The 22,622-nt window shown below is 43.6% G+C and overlaps 3 protein-coding genes across 12 annotated transcripts; 1 reads left to right on the top strand and 2 right to left on the bottom strand.

Annotated features, from left to right (window-relative positions):
* Positions 1 to 352: 352 nt before the first annotated feature.
* Positions 353 to 2,274, bottom strand: LOC106578912 (tubulin-specific chaperone C). The gene is made up of 2 exons (XM_014158165.2): positions 1,422 to 2,274; positions 353 to 1,283 (listed from the first exon to the last, which is right to left on the bottom strand). Exons 1-2 carry the CDS (start codon positions 2,010 to 2,012, stop codon positions 816 to 818), a joined length of 1,059 nt encoding a protein of 352 aa, XP_014013640.2. The 5' UTR covers positions 2,013 to 2,274; the 3' UTR covers positions 353 to 815.
* A 624-nt stretch (positions 2,275 to 2,898) lies between these two features.
* LOC106578909 (BRD4-interacting chromatin-remodeling complex-associated protein-like) lies at positions 2,899 to 12,016 on the top strand. Of its 6 annotated transcripts, none has more exons than XM_014158154.2 (13): positions 2,899 to 3,127; positions 5,425 to 5,473; positions 5,811 to 5,856; positions 6,019 to 6,088; positions 6,212 to 6,277; positions 6,898 to 8,088; positions 8,198 to 8,234; positions 8,330 to 8,379; positions 8,458 to 8,507; positions 8,770 to 8,915; positions 9,043 to 9,137; positions 9,270 to 9,372; positions 9,465 to 12,016. In XM_014158154.2, the coding sequence occupies exons 2-13, from the start codon at positions 5,446 to 5,448 to the stop codon at positions 9,650 to 9,652; spliced, it is 2,070 nt and encodes a 689-aa protein (XP_014013629.2). In that variant the 5' UTR covers positions 2,899 to 3,127; positions 5,425 to 5,445; the 3' UTR covers positions 9,653 to 12,016. The 6 variants fall into 6 exon arrangements, with proteins under 6 accessions (XP_014013629.2, XP_014013633.2, XP_014013627.2 ...); XM_014158158.2 differs by having other exon boundaries at positions 2,900 to 3,127; positions 6,040 to 6,088; XM_014158152.2 differs by having other exon boundaries at positions 2,958 to 3,127; positions 5,420 to 5,473.
* Positions 11,933 to 15,951, bottom strand: LOC106578910 (cell wall protein DAN4). 5 transcript variants are annotated; one of them, XM_014158160.2, is made up of 5 exons: positions 15,558 to 15,951; positions 13,994 to 15,211; positions 13,725 to 13,826; positions 12,912 to 13,036; positions 11,933 to 12,823 (listed from the first exon to the last, which is right to left on the bottom strand). In XM_014158160.2, the coding sequence occupies exons 2-5, from the start codon at positions 15,204 to 15,206 to the stop codon at positions 12,785 to 12,787; spliced, it is 1,479 nt and encodes a 492-aa protein (XP_014013635.2). In that variant the 5' UTR covers positions 15,207 to 15,211; positions 15,558 to 15,951; the 3' UTR covers positions 11,933 to 12,784. The 5 variants fall into 5 exon arrangements, 4 of the variants coding, with proteins under 4 accessions (XP_014013635.2, XP_045558334.1, XP_045558335.1 ...); XM_045702378.1 differs by having other exon boundaries at positions 12,920 to 13,036; XM_045702379.1 differs by having other exon boundaries at positions 14,015 to 15,211.
* Positions 15,952 to 22,622: the final 6,671 nt, after the last annotated feature.

The following is a 22,622-nucleotide window of genomic DNA, read 5'->3' as shown; positions in this document are numbered from 1 at the left end:
CCTGATATGACATCTTCAGAAGTTGGCAGAACTTAAGAGAAACCAGAGGAGCATACTGGTGTTAGAGTAGCTGAGGGCAGAGATCAGCACTGTCACTGCTGCACTATGATAATAACCTCTAATAGATGTCAGCTTTCTCATGGGAAAAGTGGGGACAGGATGTGGAAAAGAAAACAGTTAGGGGTGGTTTTCCATACACAGATTAGGCCCGGTCCTAGACTAAAAAAACCTTTCAATGGAGAATCCCTATTGAACTTGCTTTTTAGTCCAGAACTAGGCTTAATATGCATCCAGGAAAACCACCCCAAACTGTTTCAGTAAAATATTTAATGTACCATTAAAGACAAACTGACAGATTTATTGGTTTGTCAACCAAACCCTTTATTTACATCTTTACTAACACTCACCAAGACCACTTCCATAGATGAGAGAACAGTGAAATACATGTGTTTTGTAAACATTAAGGTGTGGCTATTATATTTTTAAAGGACTAAGGTGGTCCTTTCTGATTAAATGAACGTGTAACAAACTGTGTTAGTGACATTACCTGTGGTTAATGTTCTAATTGTACTGCTCAGAGTAGGGTAGTGAGAAAGCAGCAATGCGTGCGCGCACACACACACACACACACACACACACACACACACAACCCTGTCAGGACATTATGAAACAACCCATCAGCATTAGTCACATAAGGCTTTGTCTCCATCAGGACTGAGTGATTGTTGTTGTTGTTGCGAAGTCAACTACATAAATTCTAGAAAATAAGAAAACAGTATTCATTTGTTTGATTGACAGGCTCTTTATTTATGTCTCTAGGAGTCCCATTCAGTTCTTCTCTCAGCTTCTGGGATGACACACCAGTTAGGTGATTGGGTCCCTATGGCCAGCCAGTTAAAATCATCCACCTGGTTCCAGTTGTTCCTCTCCCGGTCCAGACCAGACACCTTAAAGTCCTGGTCCAGACCCGGGTAGGACCAGGCAAAGGGGGCGAAGCACACCCCTTGACAGTCTTCTATGATGGCGCGGCTAGTGACGTGCAGATAGACCTGTGTGTCAGTAGTGTGGTGAGTTCGTAGCTGCTGGCAGGGGAAGGAGAGGGTGCTGCCGGTGCAGTGGTCAACGAATACAGAGCTGGAGACCGGCCCAGAGAAGATCTCACAGTTCTGGACGTGTTTGATGTGGATGGTGCTGGGGGAGCCCAGGAGTCTGACCTTGCAATTGGTCAGGTGGGTCAGGAGAACATCCTGTTGTTTGATCTCCTCCCCTGTCTTGGTCAGCACCTGCCAAAAACAAAACAGTGGTCATCAGACATTTAAACTACATACCTTCAAAGAGTAGATTATACAGCACAATTGACTAGAGACAAGCATTCTCATAAGAAATGATTTAATGAATCTTGTTTTGTTAGGGCCTTTTACCTGGGACTCAAAGTGGGAGAAGCCGCACTGCTCTGGGGGGCTTATGGCTCCGTCCACTTTAGTTCGGCCAGAATCCTTAGGCGTTACAGGTGTCGCTGGGTCCGCGACAGGTGGATCTACTTTGGGTGTATTTGCTGCACGCGACCTAAAGGCGAACTTCTTCTTGGGGAGAATCTCATCTCTCTTCTCGGCAAGAGAGCTCTGTAGTTTCTGGAGCGCCACCTGTGCCTGTCTCAGTTCGTACTGCGGTAAAAACACCATGCTGTCGTTTAGAAACTTCTGGAGCTGTTGTGTTTTAGTAGTCACCTCCTCCAAGGTTTTGGTGGCCAGGACACGGTCAGTAGCCCCCGAGCAACCAGCCAGTAACTTCTCGATAGCCGCCCTTTCGCTGCCGAACGTCGCGGTGAAGAACCCACTCTTCTCCTCCGTGACAGACTGGCTCTTTTTCACCTCTTTCTTTCTCTCCACGTCCTCGAGCCTATCCTGTTCCCGTTTCAGCATCCTCTCGGGGATCTTCACGCCGAACTCACTAGGACCAGAGTCCCCGTTTCCCTGACAAATACCACTCTCCACATCCATATTCTCGTTCATGTTGTTTGTATCGGCAAATGCGGAAGAGATAATGTCGCTTCGTAACAAACGGCCTTCTCATTGGATAAATCCCTCCCCACTCGCTTGCCGATACTGTCACTTAATTGGTGGATTATGGAACGACGTTTACTACGTTCCCCCCACTCTGACCTGGACTGGTTGACGCGCGATCCAAAGGTCCTCAGTGCCCACGAGAGTTGGTGTCAGCCAGACCACAGAAGTTCATACACGATTGTTTCTGCAACCCATAACAAATATCCATCTATAATGATTCCCATGTTCTATCGTGCCCTACTGCGAAAACAAATGGAAGGATTCCTGGGTTTTAAATCTAGGCGAATATAAAACGAATCTCAGAATAGTAAAAGAGTATATCAGGGGCCACCTTCACAGTAGATGTAGAAGAGTGTATTGATTCCTCAATGTCACACACACACCTCACTTTCATATACAGTAACGTTTTATTATTATGCAGGGAGGAATAACTACTCTTCCAAAGGAGACAGCTGTAACTGTTTGATGCAATAATATGAAATGGGTCTATATTGTATGGAATAAAATAGGCCTACATGAATTCACATCACAATAGATTGAATTGCAGTATATGTAGTTGACCCCAATCTCTGATTGAAACATGGTGTACAGAGCAGCCCTATGAATAGGATTACTTATTAAAGCTGTTACCGCCCTCCTATATGCCCCTGGAGGGTATATGAGTGGGATAACGCCCTCGTTTGATGATCTCTTTGTAGTCACAATGTGCAGTCGATCCTCCTCAATTACTTAAGCAGCCACATCAAGGTGTGGCATCTATTAGTGGCCCCCTACCGTTCATAATAGCCAAGTGTACAGTAAAACAATTTCCTATTCATATGGGAGAATTTAAGTATCTGTTAAGTAAAATATATATATATATAATGAATGGTAGAACATAGTTTTTCATTATTTATAGTTTAGTAACTATTTGGTTGTACTATGTGAGTACTATGGAATATTGCAATGCTATCTGTAGAATGCTCTGATGTTGCTGCCTTCTGCTGGAGCGGCACTACCCCGACTACCCGTGCTGTGATGGCGAGGAAACCCCGTTGACAAGGCACTGCTTTTTCATGACGGTGAGTTTCCCTTTGAGTGTATTATAATTTTGTGATAAAATTTCAAGGAAAAAACACACACAACCTCCTTCCTCCCTTCTGGGGGGGAATAGAGTGAGAGTGGAGAGAAATATATCTGAGACAGAACAGGGACAGTGAGAAAAATATATGAGTGGGAAAGGAGGGAGGGAGGAGGAGGGGGAGCAAATTAAAAGTTGCCAAATGGAGATATTGGGTTTCAAGAAGAGTGAGACAGGAGTAAGGGTTTGCCTTCTTTCAGTCGTCTTTATGTTATGCTAATTGAAATAAATATTTATGTCTCGACGCTGTTTAGTCCGTTAGCCGTGTCAACGAATTCTGTCCGACGATTCTAAATAGGCGACAACGGAGCTAACCTAGAACAGGCCGATGTTTACCAGTAAAACAAATCCTCGGTCAAATAAGTAGCCCCAGGAGCTGCTTGATTGAAGACTCCGCGATTGAAATACGTCTGTTCAGCAAATCGAGAGAAATGTGACGTTTTGCATGCTGGCAGATGAACTAAATACTGTAGTAGACAAGTGGTAGCCTTAGTCTACCCCAACAGAGAACGAGCACGTCAGCTAGAGGCTGGAAGGACAGGCTTTTTGTGCTCGAATGCGATTCATTGTCTGTCGATTCAGTCTATTTTTGGACATAAAAACAGCAAGCTGTACATTAACTGGCTTTCTTAACGATGCCAAAGATTGAGCGCTGTGCCACGACTGTCGTTAGCTAGCGGTTCGATTCAGCACAATGCTAAGATTTGGGAGGGTGTTATTGCGATGTCGAAATTCAATTGGAGCAAAATGTTTCGACTATTCTTCGGATGAGCTGGTTTAGCTATCTCTTCTTATACGCCTACTCCGACCACTGGGCGAGTTGTAGGGGGGAGAGGAAATGCTATATTTTGTTTATTTTGCATTTATTGGCCAGCTAGCTGACAACGTTTTAGCTAGCTGCTTGTTTTCCCACATTCGGTCAAATTTATCAAGTCAAATCTTTGATATTTCAAAGCCAACTGACAGGGTTTTTTGACACTGCGTGTGAATTTGGACACTTAACGTTATTTTACACGTATAAATTCGATGTTTAGTGGTGCTAGCTCGCCGCTATGGCATAAAATAACCCCAATGAAATGGGCAGAGGGACATTGTAAAACTAGCTAAGGTTAGCTAGTCGCGTAGCCAACGACGCCATCAGATTATTTTTCAACTAACGTTATCGTTAACAAGACTTGAAGGGACCATCCAAGAGCCCGTGTATCGGTTTAATTTGTTAAGTAAAATGTATTGTTTTGTTTCCTTTTTGGGGGGTGGAAAGCTGCATATAAAGTGCCACGCTTATCTGCGTATGCCATATGTCTTGTTAAGGACAAAAAAACAAGCTAGCAGCCCAACTATTGAAAAATACAACTAGTTTCACAATTTCAAAACGGCCAGTTAAATTTTCTGATTGACCATAGTCGTGTAATTCCCTACATTGAACTACTCAATTGTAGCTGAGACTTTGTCGCATTGCTTTGAGTCTCATCAGGCTTTTGTTTCTCAAATAAAGATGGTGGCGGAGTCGCCATTTTGTTTCAGACTTGTTACATTTTTACACAGACTGATACGGGAGTAAGAGGCTACATCACTGACTTGACACAATGTATCAGTTTTGTAATTTGACATGACGTCGAATGAATGATACAAATACGTTTTTTAAAAAAAGTATATAATTGGGACACATCACAGTATATTAGGCCCCCTACACTGGCAATCCATTTTTCAAAGCCCCACCTTGTTTAACCTTGGCATTGCAGCTCTGAATTAACCAAATAACAGGTTCGCCCTTGAGAATAGTATGATACTATTGCTATTCACTGTTCTATGGCCCCCTTCCGCCATGATACAAGGTCAACATCATAGGAGTTAGTTCTGTGGAATGTTGGCTATAGAACACATTTAAATGCTTTCTAAACGTTCAACTCCCAGACAACCTTGAAATTGAACAGTGTGGAGTAATTTACACCGATGGCCATCTTCATTCTATGGGAGGTGACAGGAGAAGGGTAGGGTTCGGGAGCGTCACTCGCGGTCTGCTGTAGAGCATGGTGCTTGCAACGCCAGAATAGTGGGTTGTATGCACACGACTGTAAATCGCTTTGGATAAGAGCGTCTGCTAAAATGTCATATTATTACTCTCAGGGAATCTGGATACTAGGTGGAGGGATAGGGGCAATACTGTACATACTGTTCTCTTAACCTCGCTCTCTCTTTCCTGTCTCTCTCACCCTGCTCCCTTCCACTCCAGCACAGAAAATAAAGGGTGGTTAATTAATGATTCCATGCTGGCTGTCAGAAAGCTGTGAGTGTTTTATTGCGTCATCACCAACTGTCACCACACACCACTTCCTCTGTATTGGCCCACTGTCAATGTTTCTGCATTGCTCTTTAGTGCTCATAAGCATTCATAAGAATTGTTGCCGCAATCTAGAGTAGTAACAGGGGTTTGAATAAAAACTCTTATATTGCATTTGAGCTTTTTAGCATAGTTACAGAATGTATACAGTTAAAAGCCTAATAGAATATTTTCCACTTATCCTTCCTTCAATTACACATAATTTTTCTCACATCATCATCTCTGCTCTCATCCACCCCTCCTCTCACCTCGTCCCTCTTTGCTTTCACCTCTCCGCTCCCAGGTGTCATGGATGATGAGGACGATCGCCGTCTTCTGGATATTATAGGGTAAATCTATCTGACAATTAAATCACAAACATAGTCTATAACACATATATAACACTAAGACATTCATAATGGCAGGTGGAACAGAGAAGTATGTTGCCCAGGGGCTTCAAATGTTAACTAAATTGCATTAAAAAAAATAATTCATATTGTCTCTGACTCCAGCTCCCTCCCTCTCTCCTTCAGAGATGTGCAGGCATTGAATGACTACCTCCACGGCTCCACCAACAAGTCTGTGAGTGTTTCCCCCCTCTGGTCTACTAGTTCATCCATGCCCATTTCAACTAACATAATATTTAATAAAGTTAGCAGACTGTTTTGTGATACAGGTGAAGTGACAGTGTGTTTTCCCCTTCAGATTGAGGAGGATGATGTGACGAACGCAGCGTACGGCTCTGCTGGAACCTTCTTCACTAGTAACACTGTGAGTCGTAGTAAACCTTTACTTACCTGCTGCCAGTGGGTTTATATACTGACGGAGCCTGCATAGTTGCCAGCAGCATACCACCTTGCATCCCGCTGCTGGATTGCCTCTAAAGCTAAGCAGCGTCAGTCCTGGTCGGTCCCTGGATGGGAGACCAGATGCTGCTGGAGTGGTGTTGGAGGGCCAATACGGGGTACTGTTCCCTCTGGTCTAGGGAGATCCCAGGGCAGTGTTGGGAACTTTGCCCTGCCTATTGTGCAGTCTTTCCAATGGGACATTAAACGGGTGTCCTGACTTTCTGTGGTCATAAAAATCCCATGGCACTTAGCATAAGAGTAGGGGTGTTAACCCTGGTGTAATGGATAAATTCCCAACCTGGCCCCATTCCATCGTGGCCACCTAATCATCCTCCTAATTTGCATATATCACTCCTCACCTCGCCACCTGACAGCTGATGTGTGCTGAGTGTTCTGGCACAAAAATGGTCGGCGTGCATCACCCAGGTGGGTGCTAGACACTGATGGTGGATAAGGTGAACTTCCCACTATTATGTAAAGCACTTTGAGTACCTTGAGTATCAATTATAGTTATAAAGTGTTTTCATTTTTTCTCTCTCTCAGGCTGGCTCTAACTCCGGCCTCAAAGATGGCGAGTTTGAGGATTCAGCGGGGGCTGGCCTCCAGCTTTCCAGCAGCCTATCGTTCATCGAGGATGAGCTGGGGGGAGGAGCCTCTCCAGGAGGAATGGATCTTGGAGGAGGAGAGGACCAGCACTTTGACATCCTGCAGAAGTCTCTCATGGAGGCAGACATCACCGAACAGACTCTGGAACAGGAGGCCATGCTAGACTCCCAACCACCTCCCCCTCCGGCCCCCTCCCCATTCCCCACCCAGCTGGTCTCGGGGGGGTACAGCGGCGGGGTCACCACGGCGACAGCAGCGTTTCCCAGTGGTCAGTTCCTCCAGGGCGTATCCCAGGTGTCCCAGCTGCCCAACGGCCAGGCAGGGGGTCACATCCAGGTGTTGGGGTCCTTTGGAGGTGGAGGGGTCCAACAGATCCTTCTCCGGCAGGGTGGGGAGATTGGGGGGGTAATGGGGGGAGTAGCAGCAGGGGGGCAGGTGTTCGCCGCCGCCTCCCAAGCGGGCCAGGTGAACCAGGTGGGCTTGCCCTTTAAAAACATCCCCCTGCAGAACATCATCATCCAGAGAGGACCAGGGGGCACCCAGGCCCTGGTCAGACCTATCCAGCCCAAACCCCTTCAAGCTGGGGCTCAGACAGTCTACAGCCTGGGACTCCAGACCACAACCACCACCATGGTTAACACTGCAGCCCAGGGACACTACACAGCTAACGGCTCCATCCTGGTCCACTCTCCACTGGGGCAGCAGAACCAGGGACAACAAGTCCAGGCCAATCTGGCCCCAGGGCAGTACCTGGTCCACCACAATGGCTCCTCAGATCCATCCCAATCAACCATGGTAGCCAATCAGAACACAGTGCAGCTTGTCACCGGGCAGAACTTCACGGCGACGGCGGGTGGTCAGCTGATCCAGGTGGGAGGCAGTCAGGTGGGAGTAGGAGGAGCCATGACCCAAAAATGGCAGACTTTTCCTGGTACTAGCCCTGCCCCCATCCAGTCGGCATCAAATCAAGGGTGTCTGACACTGGTTGGCACAGCGACCGCAGGGGTTCGGGGTCAGGTGTCGTGCAGCCCAGTGCAGCGCCTCGTAGTGACTCAGAACAGCAGCTCCCTCTCCCCCATGTCTCTCTCTGGTACTGGTACTGCCACACAGGACGAGGAATACTCACAGGTACTAACTACAACTCTCGCTCTCTCTCTCTTTTTCTCTCAAATATTACCCTCTTTGTATTCGTTTCCATAATATATTTTGTTGTTTTCTTTTCCACTTCCTGTCACAGGCTCAGACACAGCTTGTCAACCTCCTTGGAAACAAAGGTTTGTGTTTGTATATGAGTGTGTGTGTGTCTGTGTGTAGTTACAGACATATAAAAACCCCTCTCCTGACTCCTGTTTCCTTTTTTGTCTCCTAGCTGTGAAAACAATGACCTCCATGAGCCAAGACTCCCTGCTAAACACACAGGTAGTCTACATGTTGCACACGTGTGTGTTTGTGTGTTAGTTTGTGTGCGTGATGATGAAAATGACGTGTCTCTTGTAGGTCAGCGCTCAGAAGAGGCCGGCCCCTCAGCAGCTCACCAGAGGAGCAATGTAAGTAGTGTATGTTGGTGCGTATAAATCAGTGGAGGCTGCTGAGGGGAGGACAGTTCGTAGTAATGGCTGGAATGGAATAATATCAAACACATGAAAACCATACGTTTGATACCGTTCCATTCACTCCATTCCAGCCATTACTATGAGCCGTCCTCCCCTCAGCAGCCTCCAGTGGTATACATGTGTGTGTGTGTGTATATATCCACATATGCATATATACTGATTGTATGTGACAAGTGTACAATGTGTATGTCTACAGGATGCTACATCAGTTGACGATGGATCGTTCAGGGGTTCTGTCACCTGACATCACCCGCTTCACCTCATTGGATGACGCACTGCACAGACTCCTCCCCTACCACATGTTCCACGGTGCTCCGCCCAACAAAGAAGCATTTTCTCAAGGTCAGAAACCTCCCCTACACCGTGTGTGTGTGTGTGTGTGTGTGTGTGTGTGTGTGTGTGTGTGTGTGTGTGTGTGACGCTGTGTGTGTGACGCTGTGTGTGTGACGCTGTGTTCTGTCTGTACCAGTGGATGATGAGTTTGAGACGATAGCGACTCAGGTGTTGAAGAGAACCCAGGTTATGATCAACAAATACAGACGACTGCTGATGGTGGAGGCTGAGGTGAGAACACACACACACACACACACACACACACACACACACACACACACACACAGACATATGCACATACACACAAATACTTGTTTATCTTCAAAATTGTAAGGATGTTGCTAAGTCCCTCTTTTCCTGCAGCGCTCCAGTCCCTCCTCAGAGATGGTGATGATTGACAGGACCTTTAACCAAGAGGAACGCCAGAACCTGACACAGGACAAACGTATGATACTGGTTGACCCAGGTGAGGAGGAGGGACATGGCAGGAATGTGGATCATTCAAAAGGTGTGGACCATTATTTTTCATCATGTCTCTTTCTCTCTCTCCCTCCATAGATGGCTTCTTGGAAGATTTCTGTTGTGCGGTGAAGACGTCTCCCCTCTCTCCCCCCTGCCTCCCCTTGGACCCTCTCTCCTCCCCCTCGTCCAGCCATGGCCATAGACATTCAGTGAGGGGGGGTGACCACAGTCCCCCCTTACAGGACAGATCCCCAGTCAGGCTATGGAGACCCGGGGGGAGGTAGTGGGGGAGGAGGAATAGACTCTTATAAGAGTATCATTGACCTGAAGAGGACTCAACATAGCAACTATGGAAACAAAGCTGCTTGTAGCAGCAACAACAACAGAAACTATCACCGAGGAAACGTGGCTGCTACGGCCACAGCGGCAGTGTCGACAGGGACGGAACAGACTCAGCACCTGTCTCACCTGTCCTCTCACCCCCAGGTCCCCCTACCCCTGCCTCCCACCCCGCCCGACACAGACTCGGTTCTAGAGGCAGCCGTCAACAGCATTCTAGAATGTTAGACAGACTGACAGGCAGACGTGCCCATCACTCTTATCGTTCCATTTCTCCATCTCTCGCATCCTCCCATCCTTTCCCCCCAGGGATTACGTTTGTTGTTTATTTTCTCCTTCTCTCTCTTTGTCAGTCCAGTTCAACCAGCTCTGAGTTAGTTACAGCCATAGAAATATAATCTAGATAGTATTTCTATGGTTACAGTATTATGTTTACTGTAGCACAGCCAGTGGTCATGATCTTTGTGACATCATATCCTGTTGGGTGTGAGTGGGGAGAGGATGCAAAAATTGTCTATTATATTGACAAAATAGTCGATTGACTGCTCTAACAATGGAAATACATGTCCTCTAAGATGGAAGGCAGGTGGGAGGTGGCGAGATCAGGTAGGACAATTTTAGCCAATGAGAGGGCAGATACGTGTATGAATAACAAGCTATAGAGATAGATGGACGACTCTTCTCTGTATCTGTGCCATCATAGCGTCTGTGACAGCATGGGCAGCGCCATTGAGGCTATTTCCATTTTAAAGTAGTACATTTTCTTCTTCATTGGTCGATTGCTAACAACTCATAGGAATCCCCACCGAGTTGGCTACTTTAAAGTGGTGGAAGCCCCAATGGCCACTTTAAAACGAGTTATATCCACGATGAGTCCTCTATATACAGTATCTCTATGACAACAGGTACAACTCAGATATTAATGCCACGTGTATCCACTTATATCAGTGCATTTGTAACAACCTAACCATTGCAAAACTTCTATTTGATCAAATAAGCCTCATGTAGCAAATTACCAATTACATTTTTTGTTGACCAAATTCGACACCCTCTCTCATTGACCTCTATACAAAAAATCCTGAACCCCAATGTTAGGCTACGTCCCACAATGCTGAAGTTCAGGAAGGAGCAAGATGATGATTTTGTGCCTGAGAAATTCTATGTTGTCCTTGAAATGTTTACATGAAGAAGCCTTGTAAGAAATGTCCTTTTTGCACCTGACATTACACACCTTCACATAAAATACAGTAGTAATTGATGGATTGGAAAACAACAACAAATATAGCTATTTTTGTGTTTTCTTCTTCAGTCTTCACGGTAAAGTCAAGCCAGAGAGACTCACTCACACTCTGTGTCTATATAATGACTAAACAAGCAGCTTTTGGTTTTCTGTCAGTTTTGTCATCTTCTTATTTGGCATTTTTCTTTTGTACCTTAAAGGTATGTGACGCCCCTCTGCACTCACACACATTCACTCTCGTCAGAGTGTATTGGTGTTGGGGGGAGATAACTCCTCAGATTGAGGGAGAAATGTTTCGACGTGTTTTATCTTTTTTTTGTTTCAATTTTTAATTTTTTTTATAAATCACTTATTTGTTTTGTTTGGGATGTGTGTCCCAGCGAAGTCAACACGCAACCACTGTAACCGTCGTGACATTTAATGACCCTGGAAGGTCATGCGTTGTATGTGTATGTCTCTGCGTACGTACACTGGACGAATGTTACTCATTACTTCGCCCACTTAACTTTCCTCTCCTCCATTCTATCCATCACTTCACTCAACCCTCCTGTCCCTCCCAACAATTATAACCCAATCAACAGGAGAGAGAGAGGTTGTCAACCCTCTGTATTTCAGCCCTGGTCCTGACCACCCCCATGTCTCAAATTACACCCTATGCCTGTGATAGTGCACTACTTTTGACGAGCTTATGTGGCGTGGAGCAAAAGTAGTGCACTTGATGGGGAACAGTCGTTTCACACAGGAGTGCCTAAGGTTGATATACTAGGCTCTTTCTGCCAAGGAGTGACACATTTTTACTTCATTACGCCCATTTTCACTGTTTACTTTTGTTTGTCACACTCTGTACATGATTTGTATAGTTTTTATATATATCTATATATATAAAAATGAAACAATATTTATACTTTTTTGTAAAGAAAAATAATGTAAAAGTTTTTGTATTCTGTTGGCTATGAAGTGTTCCAAGAGAAATCATTACAAATACTGTCAGTTGTTCATTTTTAGTTTGTGTTCACTACAACAGAAAGAGAAAAGTCAACAATAAATTCATTTGGAATACAATCATAAATGGGCATAGCCTGATTCATTTGAAATTTAACCTTTCTCAAACATGTAGTATTGGTAAAACCTTCACAGTCAGTAAATTTTTTTTAAACATTTTAGTCATTTAGCAGACGCTCTTATCCAGAGCGACTTATAGTAGTGAATGCATACATTTCATACATTTTTTACGTACTGCAAGCACACACACCGTAATACTTGTAATTATAGTATTACTATACTTGGGCAAGTTTGTCTCACGGCTGGTCATGACTTTACATTCAATCATTTGAGGCATTGATTGGGTGGGTATACTACACACATTAGTACATTGTCAGTTTAAACAAAAACAGTCCAACAGTGACACTTGCTGGGAGTCTTTTAGGAGTGCTGAATTAGCTTTGATGCTGTTCTCACTAGTTTAGAGAGAACACAATTCATTTTAACTTGTCCTAAAAGCAGAAGTGATGTAACATTGAGATATCCTTCCCTTTCATAAACAGTTAACAAAACAATAGCAAATGCGACAAATACTTAAAGAGTTGTACACAAGGTTTACAAGAAATTAAACTTCAAACTGAAATGAGACCATTTTCCTCGGCACCTCAGTGTTGCTTCTGTATACATTTCATCTCCTTTCACACAGAAGAATATATGTATAAAGCCAAAGCATTTTTCGCCATAGCTGCAGCTCATCAAATATGTCTCCTGTTGGAAAATGTTTCTCCACCAAACCACTAGGGGCGTGCTCCCAGAGTGAGAGGTCTTCACTTAGTTTGACCCCTACCGCTGGCGCTCAGCAGGGCTCAGTGGTACTTCCTCCAGCGGTCATGCTCTATTGAGGGAAAACACACAAGTCAGTAAACATAGAAAAATAAAGAAAGTCAGTAAATTTTCTGAAGAAAGATTGAAGTCACACATACACACTTACTGATGTGTGGGTAGTGCCAGGTGTAGCCCAGGATGCAGTATCCTGCCAGCAGCATGGCCACTCCTCCCACTCCACCTTTCCTCACATCTATATACCTCCTGTAGTACCACTGCCATCCTAGAGAAAGAGATGGTAGATGGACCTAAAAGAGATATCATGGGATAACCGAATAGATTCACTGTGTGTGTGTGTGTGTGTGTGGCACAGGGTTCCCCTACTGGCGTTTTATTTGGCACCCCCAAGTTTTCTGATAAAAAAAACCATTTAAAACTACGGGAAAAAAACTACCATACGCCGTTCAAAGGCGCTTAAATCTTGTCTTGCCCATTCACCCCCAATGGCACACACACACACAATCCATGTCTCAACTGTCTCAAGCCTTAAACATCCATCTTTAACCCGTCTCCTCCCCTTCATCTACACTGATTGAAGTGGATTTAATAAGTGACATCAATATCACCTGGATTCATCTGGTCAGTCTATGTCATGGAAAGAGCAGGTGTTCCTAATGCTTTGTACACTCAGTGTACATTAAAAGTTGTTTCCACTATTTTCAAAGCAACTTAGTAGCTGGTAACTTCTTAATGTTTTGTATACTCAGTGCATGTGATGGTATACAAATGTAAGCAAGGTTTAAAATAATAATGTTTTTGTCAAATATATCTGTTTGGGCTTATTGCGGTCAATTTGCAGTCTACAAATTATTTGTAACTATGTTCCGGCCCCCTGACCATCCGCTCAATGAAAAACAAATCGTCCTATAGCTGAATCTAGTTGATGATCCATGGTGTAGGGTGTCTTCTACCGCTGTTCAGGGCCTCTACTCCATTTCTGGGGTTGCGGGGAGCTCTGGTAGCGATCCAGGAAGGCAGTTCCTTCAGCCTCACCTCCCCTAGAGACAGTTTACCTACAACACAACATGCCAGTCAATCAGTACTGGTCTCATCATCTTCAGGGAGTAGGGATGTCAATGGTTAACCAGTTAGTGCTGGTCTCATCTACAGGGAGTAGAGAGGTCAATGGTTAACGGATTAGCCAGCCATAATACAGTAGGACCAGATAAACACTACAGACCCATGATCCTCTGCTCAGTACCATACTTCCTGGTGTCGAATGGCGCTTTCTCCCTTGTCACGCTCTGATTGGCTGTTGCTGACTCTGTCCTCATGGAGGTTTGACCGAGTTCAACTGTGAGCAGTCTTCTGGTCTTGTTATACAGACAGTCTTTGTTACGATCAGCGGTTGTGGTCTGAACACGGTCCAGTACTGTTGAAACGTGGTTGACCGTGAGTGGTCCCCTGTTGCTTGTCTTGCTGCGTAGACCGTCTTTATTGAGGTCGGAGGTTATGGTTGGGTTATGGTCCAGTGTGATTGTCTTGCTGTACAGCCGGTCAGGTTTGATGGTGGTATGGTCCTGGATGCTGGGTCTGGGCTGACCACTGCCTGATCTCTGCAGCTTCTCTTCTCCTCCCACCTCCTCCCTACTGCTCCCCATCTTCTCCCTACTGCTCCCCACCTCCACCTCCTTCCAGAAGGGTCTTGCGTCACTCTGTGCCCCTGGTAAAGGTTGCTGGGATAGTGTGGCAGCAGCTCTGGCTGTCTGAGCGGATAGTTCAATCTGCTCCCTCAGTGAAACCTTCTTCTTAGAGGCAGCTTTGGCTTTAGTGCTCACTGGGGCTGTGGCAGGGACTGGGGCTGTGGCAGGGACTGGGGCTGTGGCAGGGACTGGGGCTGTGGCAGGGACTGGGGCTGTGGCAGGGACTGGGGCTGTGGCAGGGACTGGGGCTGTGGCAGGGACTGGGGCTGTGGCAGGGACTGCTTTGAGTTTGGCTATCACTTTGGGTTTTGTGTGGATATTGGCTGGATCTTTTGCCAGACTGTCCTTGGAGAGAATGAAAGTCTCATCAAGGAGCTTCTGCCGTTTCTTTGAAGTTGTTGTTGATGACAATGAGGAAGGTGATGGTGTCTTCTTATTGCTTTTAGAAGTTGTCAATGATGATGATGTTTTCTTACTCTTGGTTGTACTTGCCAATGGTGATAACGCTGGTGATGGAGATGAAGATGATGCCTTCTTACTCTTAGTAGAAGTTGTTGATGGTGATGAAGAAGACAATGATAAAGATGTCTTCTTGCTGTTCTTGTCTATGATGAGGTCAGCTGGGCCAGGGAGGGTCTGCGAGCTTTGTGTGGTTGTGGCGACCGGAGCCATCTTGCATCTGGGAAGGTGGCTGTTCAGTCTCTTGAAGTTTTTCCCACAGAACGGGCATGTTTCACTGGAGGACGACATCACTGCTGGAAAAGAGAGAGGATTATAGATGATGTAAATATTATGTTGTTATTATGGTCTGACAGAGTTTGACACAAAGGATGAAATTATTTTCAGAATGTTGTCTCTTACAACCAATACCTTTCTAGCTTTAATATCTTAGAGAAAAACTATACATAATCTATACATGAATATGTAATACATGCATTACTTTTCTCTCAACCAAATGGGTTAATGAGTTTGATGACCATTATTAGGCTTTTCTAATCTGCATAGCCAGAGTCGTGCTCCTGACAATGGGAAATGCCATATTGGCTTGTAAACATAACCCACATGACATGAGTCTTGAGTGGTAGAATCAATTTGACTTGCCGTTTGTTGGTTGCTAGAACGAAACCAGCGCCACTTCAACAGCTTCTAATGCTTATCTTCTTCTTGACGAAATGTAAACTTGTGCCATTTTACTGTACGCGTGGAACATTGTGTGCAGAAGTTGTTTCAACCATAACATTTTTGTCTGCTAAATACTTTTGGAAAAGACCCCTTGGGTAGCACAAGTAAACGCCTGAGAAAATTAGCTAGATAATTCCACATCGAAAATATTTTCAGCACAAATAAAGCTTTAGAAATGTCTGATATTACTTTCTCTAAACGAACTGTTATTGCACTCGTTACCGATACAGCAATTGGTTAGAATTGTACCGGTAAAAACGAAACAATGTATCTCGTAGTCTAGAAAAAGTGAGCGTGGAAGTTGAAAAATAGATAGATCTTTGCTGACCCCTAGTGGAAGCTACACCCACAGATAGAACAATGAGACAGACATTTCACCGGATGTATAAATGTGAAACATCCGCTGGGCGTTTACACTCCCTACCAAATATGGGAAGCGGAAGCCCAGTGGCCGGCAGTGGGAAGGCCAAATCAAATGAAACGCGAACGAGCGTGTACTCGCTGGAATTAGAATGCCCGGTCCTGAATGACAGAAAACAGGCGCTTAAAATCAGAAAAGCAAATCTACTTTTCTCGCGTGTATGCGAAGCAAAGCTCGTTCGCGTTTCGTTTGATTTGGCCTGGAGAAGAAGGAACGATATCGATTTTGGGGGACATTCTGCAAATGTTGTCATCTATGAAACATTTGATCTCAATACAGTTTTCTGTTCCCAACACTAGAATCACATTTTTGTAGACTTTTTGTACACTTTGCCAAAGTTTCCAAAAATTGCGTTGTTTAGAATGAGTGCAAGGGAGAATTGAGTTAGGGGCTCCCGAGTGGGCAGCGGTCTAAGGCACTGCATCTCAGTGCTAGAGGCATCACTACAGACCCTGGTTCGATTCCAGGATGTATCACAACCAGCCGTGATTGGGAGTCTCATAGGGCGGCGAACAATTGGCCCAGAGTTGTCCGGTTTAGGGTTTGGCGGGGGTAGGCCGTCATTATAAATAATAATTTGTTCTTAACTGACCTGCTTAGTTAAATAAAGGTTAAAATATATATATATATATATATATATATATATTGCACACGCGCAATACTGAGTAGGCGTTCCCTAACGGAAATATGCAAATAACGCTAGAACGCGCCAATAGGATCTCGCTAGCTCGTGCTTGGCTCTGCCCACGTCCTTGCTTGTTCTGCCAACTATGACTCATTGTTCCCATTGAAAACGAGAGGCTGTGGTCTATCTTGGGTTACTTATAAACCTCTTTGCTACAGCTCCAGCCTGAACAGAGAGATTGGAACCATAGATTATATGTTTACTGCGAGTAAAGTACGTAGGATAAAACATGACAGGCCTGATGGAAACAGAAGATTTGTCGGTAAACTTTCAATATATCGACTAAAGAAAATACGCTAGACAAGGTGGGATATTTTTGTGTCGGTAAAATTAATTATGCGAGAAATGTAGAAATGTCGCTGTGAACGCTTTTATGCGCAAATATTAATATAATAACTATCATATCGAAGTAAATTTGGAGTCACGTGATAACATTTTATGGTTCTCCCACAACAACTCGTCGTGAAAGCATACAGTTTATTCGGCTACAGATTAAATACATTATGATGAACTTCAGAGGGCGGTGAAAGTGCAAGGTGATGAGTTTGAAACTGCTTTCCAATAAATACCTAGGATCTTCTTATTCTGGTGACATGATAATCGATGTTTGGCTGCCGTTTGCCAAATACAAATGATCTTGCTCTTCTGGCTATTATAATATTCTCAATATACCTGTAACTGCAAACTGTTGGCTAGCCTGCACGTGTCAATACCAGTGTTCGTATATAACGCACATTCCTTTGTGAGAAAACCCCAGTTGAAAATGCGATGGAAACCCATTCAATTTGTATTTCTTATTCGCTACATGGGAATTTAACCATCACGCACAGTTTTTTTTATCAGTCAATGTGATGGAAACACATCTCTGGTGGGAAAATGCGCATATTGTTTTTATGTGGATTTTAATATTTGCATGAAAATCTGCCTATAGAGTACCACGGTATGAGTCATAATACTAATAAAACATAGTGATCAAACAGGGAAATGGCTCCAATCGTTTTTTCCACTATTCATTTCCCCCCCATAAGGGATTTTAGAATTGTAGGAATACATCAAATAAGGGCTGTGTTTCGTGTAAGCTTACCCTAGCGTGACGTTTTGATAACTGTAAATCTGTCTAAGACAAGGTTACTTAATATATTTGCTAAATGTAATAATTAATAAATTGGTAACATTATTTAAATGGTCAATTCTGTGAACTGTCTTGTGCACGTTTTAAATTGACACAATACCTGTTAGCAAAGGCGTCAGCTAGAGATGACTGGAGGGATTTGTAGTTTTGCATTTATTCTACTTTGATGCTAATTAGCATTTTTGAAATCTGAGAGTAAATAGAGCAGAATATATTGATAAGTCACCTTGTCCAAGATAGATTTACATGGTTATCAAAACGTCACGCCAGGGTAAGCCTAGATGAAACACAGCCCTTATTTTAAGTGTTTCTAAAATTCCCTATGGGAAAAATTGGTAGAAAAACGATTGGAACCATTTCCCTGTTTGACCGCCATGTTTTATGGGTATTATGACACCTCCACTGTGGGGTTCTACTGGATGGAAACCTAGCTACTGAAAATAAGGTTGCGTTTCAAACTCAAAGTAGACAGCCCTCGGCCCTAAACCCTCAGCCCTTGGGGGAATCCCCGCAGCCATGCTTGTTGTCGGTCCAAATGATTAGCCAAGCAAGGGAAGTTGGCAACATAAGCCCCTCAGCCCTCAGTTTTTAATGGAGTTTGCGAGTACAATTTTTCAGGGAAGTTAGGAACCAATATACACAGGCAGTTAGGAAAGATAAGGCTAGCTTTTTCAAGCAAAAATGTTCATCCTGTAGCACAAACGCAAAAAAGATTTATGACACTGTAAAGTCCATGGAGAATAAGAGCACCTCCTCCCAGCTGCCCACTGCACTGAGGATAGGAAACACTGTCACCACCGATAAATCCACTATAATTGAGAATTTCAATAAGCATTTTTCTATGGCTGGCCATGCTTTCCACCTGGCTACCCCTACCCCGATCAACAGCTTTGCACCCCCCACAGCAATTCGCCCAAGCCTCCCCCATTTCTCCTTCACCCAAATCCAGAAAGCTGATGTTCTGAAAGAGCTACAAAATCTGGACCCCTAAAAATCAGCCGGGCTAGACAATCTGGACCCTCTCTTTCTAAAATTATCTGCCGAAATTGTTGCAACCCCTATTACTAGCCTGTTCAACCTCTCTTTCGATTCGTCTGAGATTCCCAAAGATTGGAAAGCTGCCGCGGTCATCCCCCTCTTCAAAGGGGGAGACACTCTAGACCCAAACTGCTACAGACCTATATCCATCCTACCCTGCCTTTCAAAGGTCTTCGAAAGCCAAGTTAACAAACAGATTACTGACCATTTCGAATCCCACTGTACCTTCTCCACTATGCAATCTGGTTTCAGAGCTGGTCATGGGTGCACCTCAGCCACGCTCAAGGTCCTAAACGATATCATAACTGCCACCGATAAGAGACATTACTGTGCAGCCGTATTCATCGACCCGGCCAAGGCTTTCGACTCTGTCAATCACCACATTCTTATCGGCAGACTCAACAGCCTTGGTTTCTCAAATGATTGCCTCGCCTGGTTCACCAACTACTTCTCTGATAGAGTTCCTTTGCACCCCAGTATCTCTACTTGCACATTCATCTTCTGCACATCTACCATTCCAGTGTTTAATTGCTATATTGTAATTACTTCGCCACCATGGCCTATTTATTGCCTTACCTCCCTTATCCTACCTCATTTGCACACACTGTATATAGACTTTTTCTACTGTATTATTGACTGTATGTTTGTTTATTCCATGTGTAACTCTGTGTTGTTGTATGTGTCGAACTGCTTTGCTTTTTCTTGGCCAGGTCGCAGTTGTAAATGAAAACTTGTTCTCAACTAGCCTACCTGGTTAAATAAAGGTGAAATAAAAATAAATACAATTGTGTTCACTTCGGGCCTGAAACGCCTCATAAAATTCAATTTGCGATGATTGTATATCCGCTAAGACTGGACAGTTTTATCTCAAAGACTCAATCATGGACACTCTTACTGACAGTGGTGGCTGCTTTGCGTGATGTATTGTCTCTACCTTCTTGCCTTTTGTGCTTTTGTTTGTGCCCAATAATGTTTGTACCATGTTTTGTGCTGCTACCATGTTGTGTTGCTGCCTTGCTATGTTGTCTTAGGTCTCTCTTTATGTAACATTGTGTTGTCTCGTCGTGATGTGTGTTTTATCCTATATTAATGTATTTTTAAACCCAGCCACCCATCCCAGCAGAAGGCCTTTTGCTTTTTGGTAGGCAGTCATTGTAAATACATATTTGTTCTTAACTGACTTGCCTAGGTAAAGATTAAAATAAATAAATAAATTTAAAAAAGTCAGCCAAAACTTAAAACCTCAATGTCAATATGGAGTCAACATACAAGTGTAAGTAAAAACTAGTGTAAATAAGTTAGTAATTGTGCTCCTAATGCACAAACATCTCATAAAAGTAATGATGTTTTTGTTTGGCTAGCTTTTGGAAATTGTAGAAATAAAACATTTTCCTTCTTTAGAAGTAGCTAGGCAGGCTAACGTTAGTTAGCTAATTAATTTTCTAGCTATCATACAGTATGCGTATATTAATAGTTAAATAGTTAATAAGTAGATATGCAATCATATAAAAGCACCCACAAGCTACCGGTGGCTGAAAACACAATCATCGCGGGATGAATGAGTGACGAATTTCCAGCCAGGGTGGGCCATTTAAAAATCATTCCTTCCTCCCTCGCCCTGCAAGTGTATACTCGTCAGACGTCATCAGAAGTGTCCACTTAATTTGAGGGTTGAGGGGATAGTGTGTGTCTTAAGTGTTTTGAATCCAGCCTTAGGCTATGGTCCAAACATTTACTCCGGTCGCTTTGCCTCTTACTCTCTGATGTAACATTTTATACCAGGGTTTCTCAAATTATTGTCAACTATCTGTAATTGTCAGGCCCTTGTGTAGTTGAATCATGTGTGCTAGTGTTGAGCGGGAGAAAAAAAATGTGCACACTGGGGTGGCCTCTGGTCCAGACTCAAACTGCTGCTTTATAGTCCATGGGCTGAATGAATGACAATTCCCACTTTATTAGAAGTGTTTATTGTAAAAATTAGTGGCATAAAAAAAAGAATGCAGATTGTTAGAGAAAGAAACATATGTTCATTGACAAGGCCAACCGTGAAACAGTGATTTTTTTGTTGTTGTTGAACCATTTACACATGGAAGTAAACAGTTTTATATTACAACTAAGGCATCAGGGAACAGTTTTACAAAAGTTATGCAAAAAAACTTAAGCTTCTTAAAAATAAGTAAGTTCATAAGAACTCAAATGCAATTCCTCAAAGGTTTCATAATTCACGATTTTCTTACAGACTTCTTAACTATCTTCCTAAGATGATTGTCGCTAGCCAACCGAGCTAGCTAGCAAGGGCAATCATGTTAGCATTTTTCTTACCAAGATTACTGGTCTAAAATGTTTTATTGGATATAAAACAATAACTACAACTGAAAGTTTCAGTAAAGTCAATAAACATGTTCAATTGCTTTCATTAGCTTATTTTCTCACTTCCATGAGTTTAAGACAAGGGTTGACTATAGCCATCTTGGAATTACAAGAAGAAATCCAATAACTTTATTTTCAAGACTCTAATTTATTTTTAACTATTTTCTTAGGAAGAAACTTAAGAACATTTGCAATAACCTTATTGAGGAATAGCAAATTTTAATACATATAAAGTTAAGGGAAAAAAATGGCACTTAAGAAATGTCTTAAAAGGTTTTGTGAATCTGGGCCCAGGTGTCAGTCTGTACAAGGCCAGAGTGAGGCACAGTGGAAAGACGGACACGTAATCTCCGTAGCTAGAGAAACTAGGACAGTCGATCTTTATACAGTCATAGAAAAGGCACAGTGTGACTTGGCAGGAGAGAAACGTTCAAACGCTAATCTGGAGTCAGTCTCTAGCTGTCTTTCAGCACTATGAGGTGGCGTATCTTACAGTGTTGGCATACCTATACACACACTATGGTCATCAACAACAGGTTACAGTATGGACCGGAAACAAACTAATCTGTCATGATTTTAAACTAAAAGAAACATTTGAGTCAGTCTGTACAACTATAAACATGATCACATCCATTAGACAGACCAACACAACGTAAGTCCCTTTACAAGGCCACCAATGGGAAGGGAAGGAGGAGGCGGTACCTTTAACTTGTCGTGGTAACCTGGGCCACGTTCCGTGGGGGCAAAACATTATAGAAAGTTCAGACAGAAATTAACACGCATACGAATCTGCCTGAAAGTTCTGTAAAATTAAAGTACTGTAGCCCAGGGTCTGAGACATGCCCCCTCTGCTTTTCTGTCCCGTTAGGGCACACTGTAGAAAAATGTTTCAAAACATTGTGCAATGGAAAAAGAAAAACAAGCGTTTCTTATTGGACAAGTTCAGATAGTACATCCCTGTTTCAGCCCGTTTGCTTCCGCTTCATGCTTAGTGAATACGTCCCAAAACAGGTTCTCACAGGAAGACATTTAACAAAAAATCGAAAGCTTCAACCTGGGATATACACTATAGACCGGGAGTTTTCAACTCTGACCCTACGAGGTACGGAGTGCTGCTGGTTTTCTGTTCTACCTGATAATTAATTGCACCCACGTGGTGTCGTAGGTCTAAAATCAATCCCTGAATAGAGGGGGAAGAATACAAATCTAAAAGCAGTGGAGGTCCAGATTTGAATTTGAGGGTATAGACAGACTACAGCCCTATGGACAGACTGTTTATTACAATAATAACACAGTAATGACATCCTTTGTAGAGGTACCTCCATCCAACCCTGAGAT

This window comes from Salmo salar, chromosome ssa19, assembly GCF_905237065.1.
Source record: "Salmo salar chromosome ssa19, Ssal_v3.1, whole genome shotgun sequence".
NCBI lineage: Eukaryota > Metazoa > Chordata > Actinopteri > Salmoniformes > Salmonidae > Salmo > Salmo salar.
This window is presented reverse-complemented; position numbering and strand designations above follow the sequence as displayed.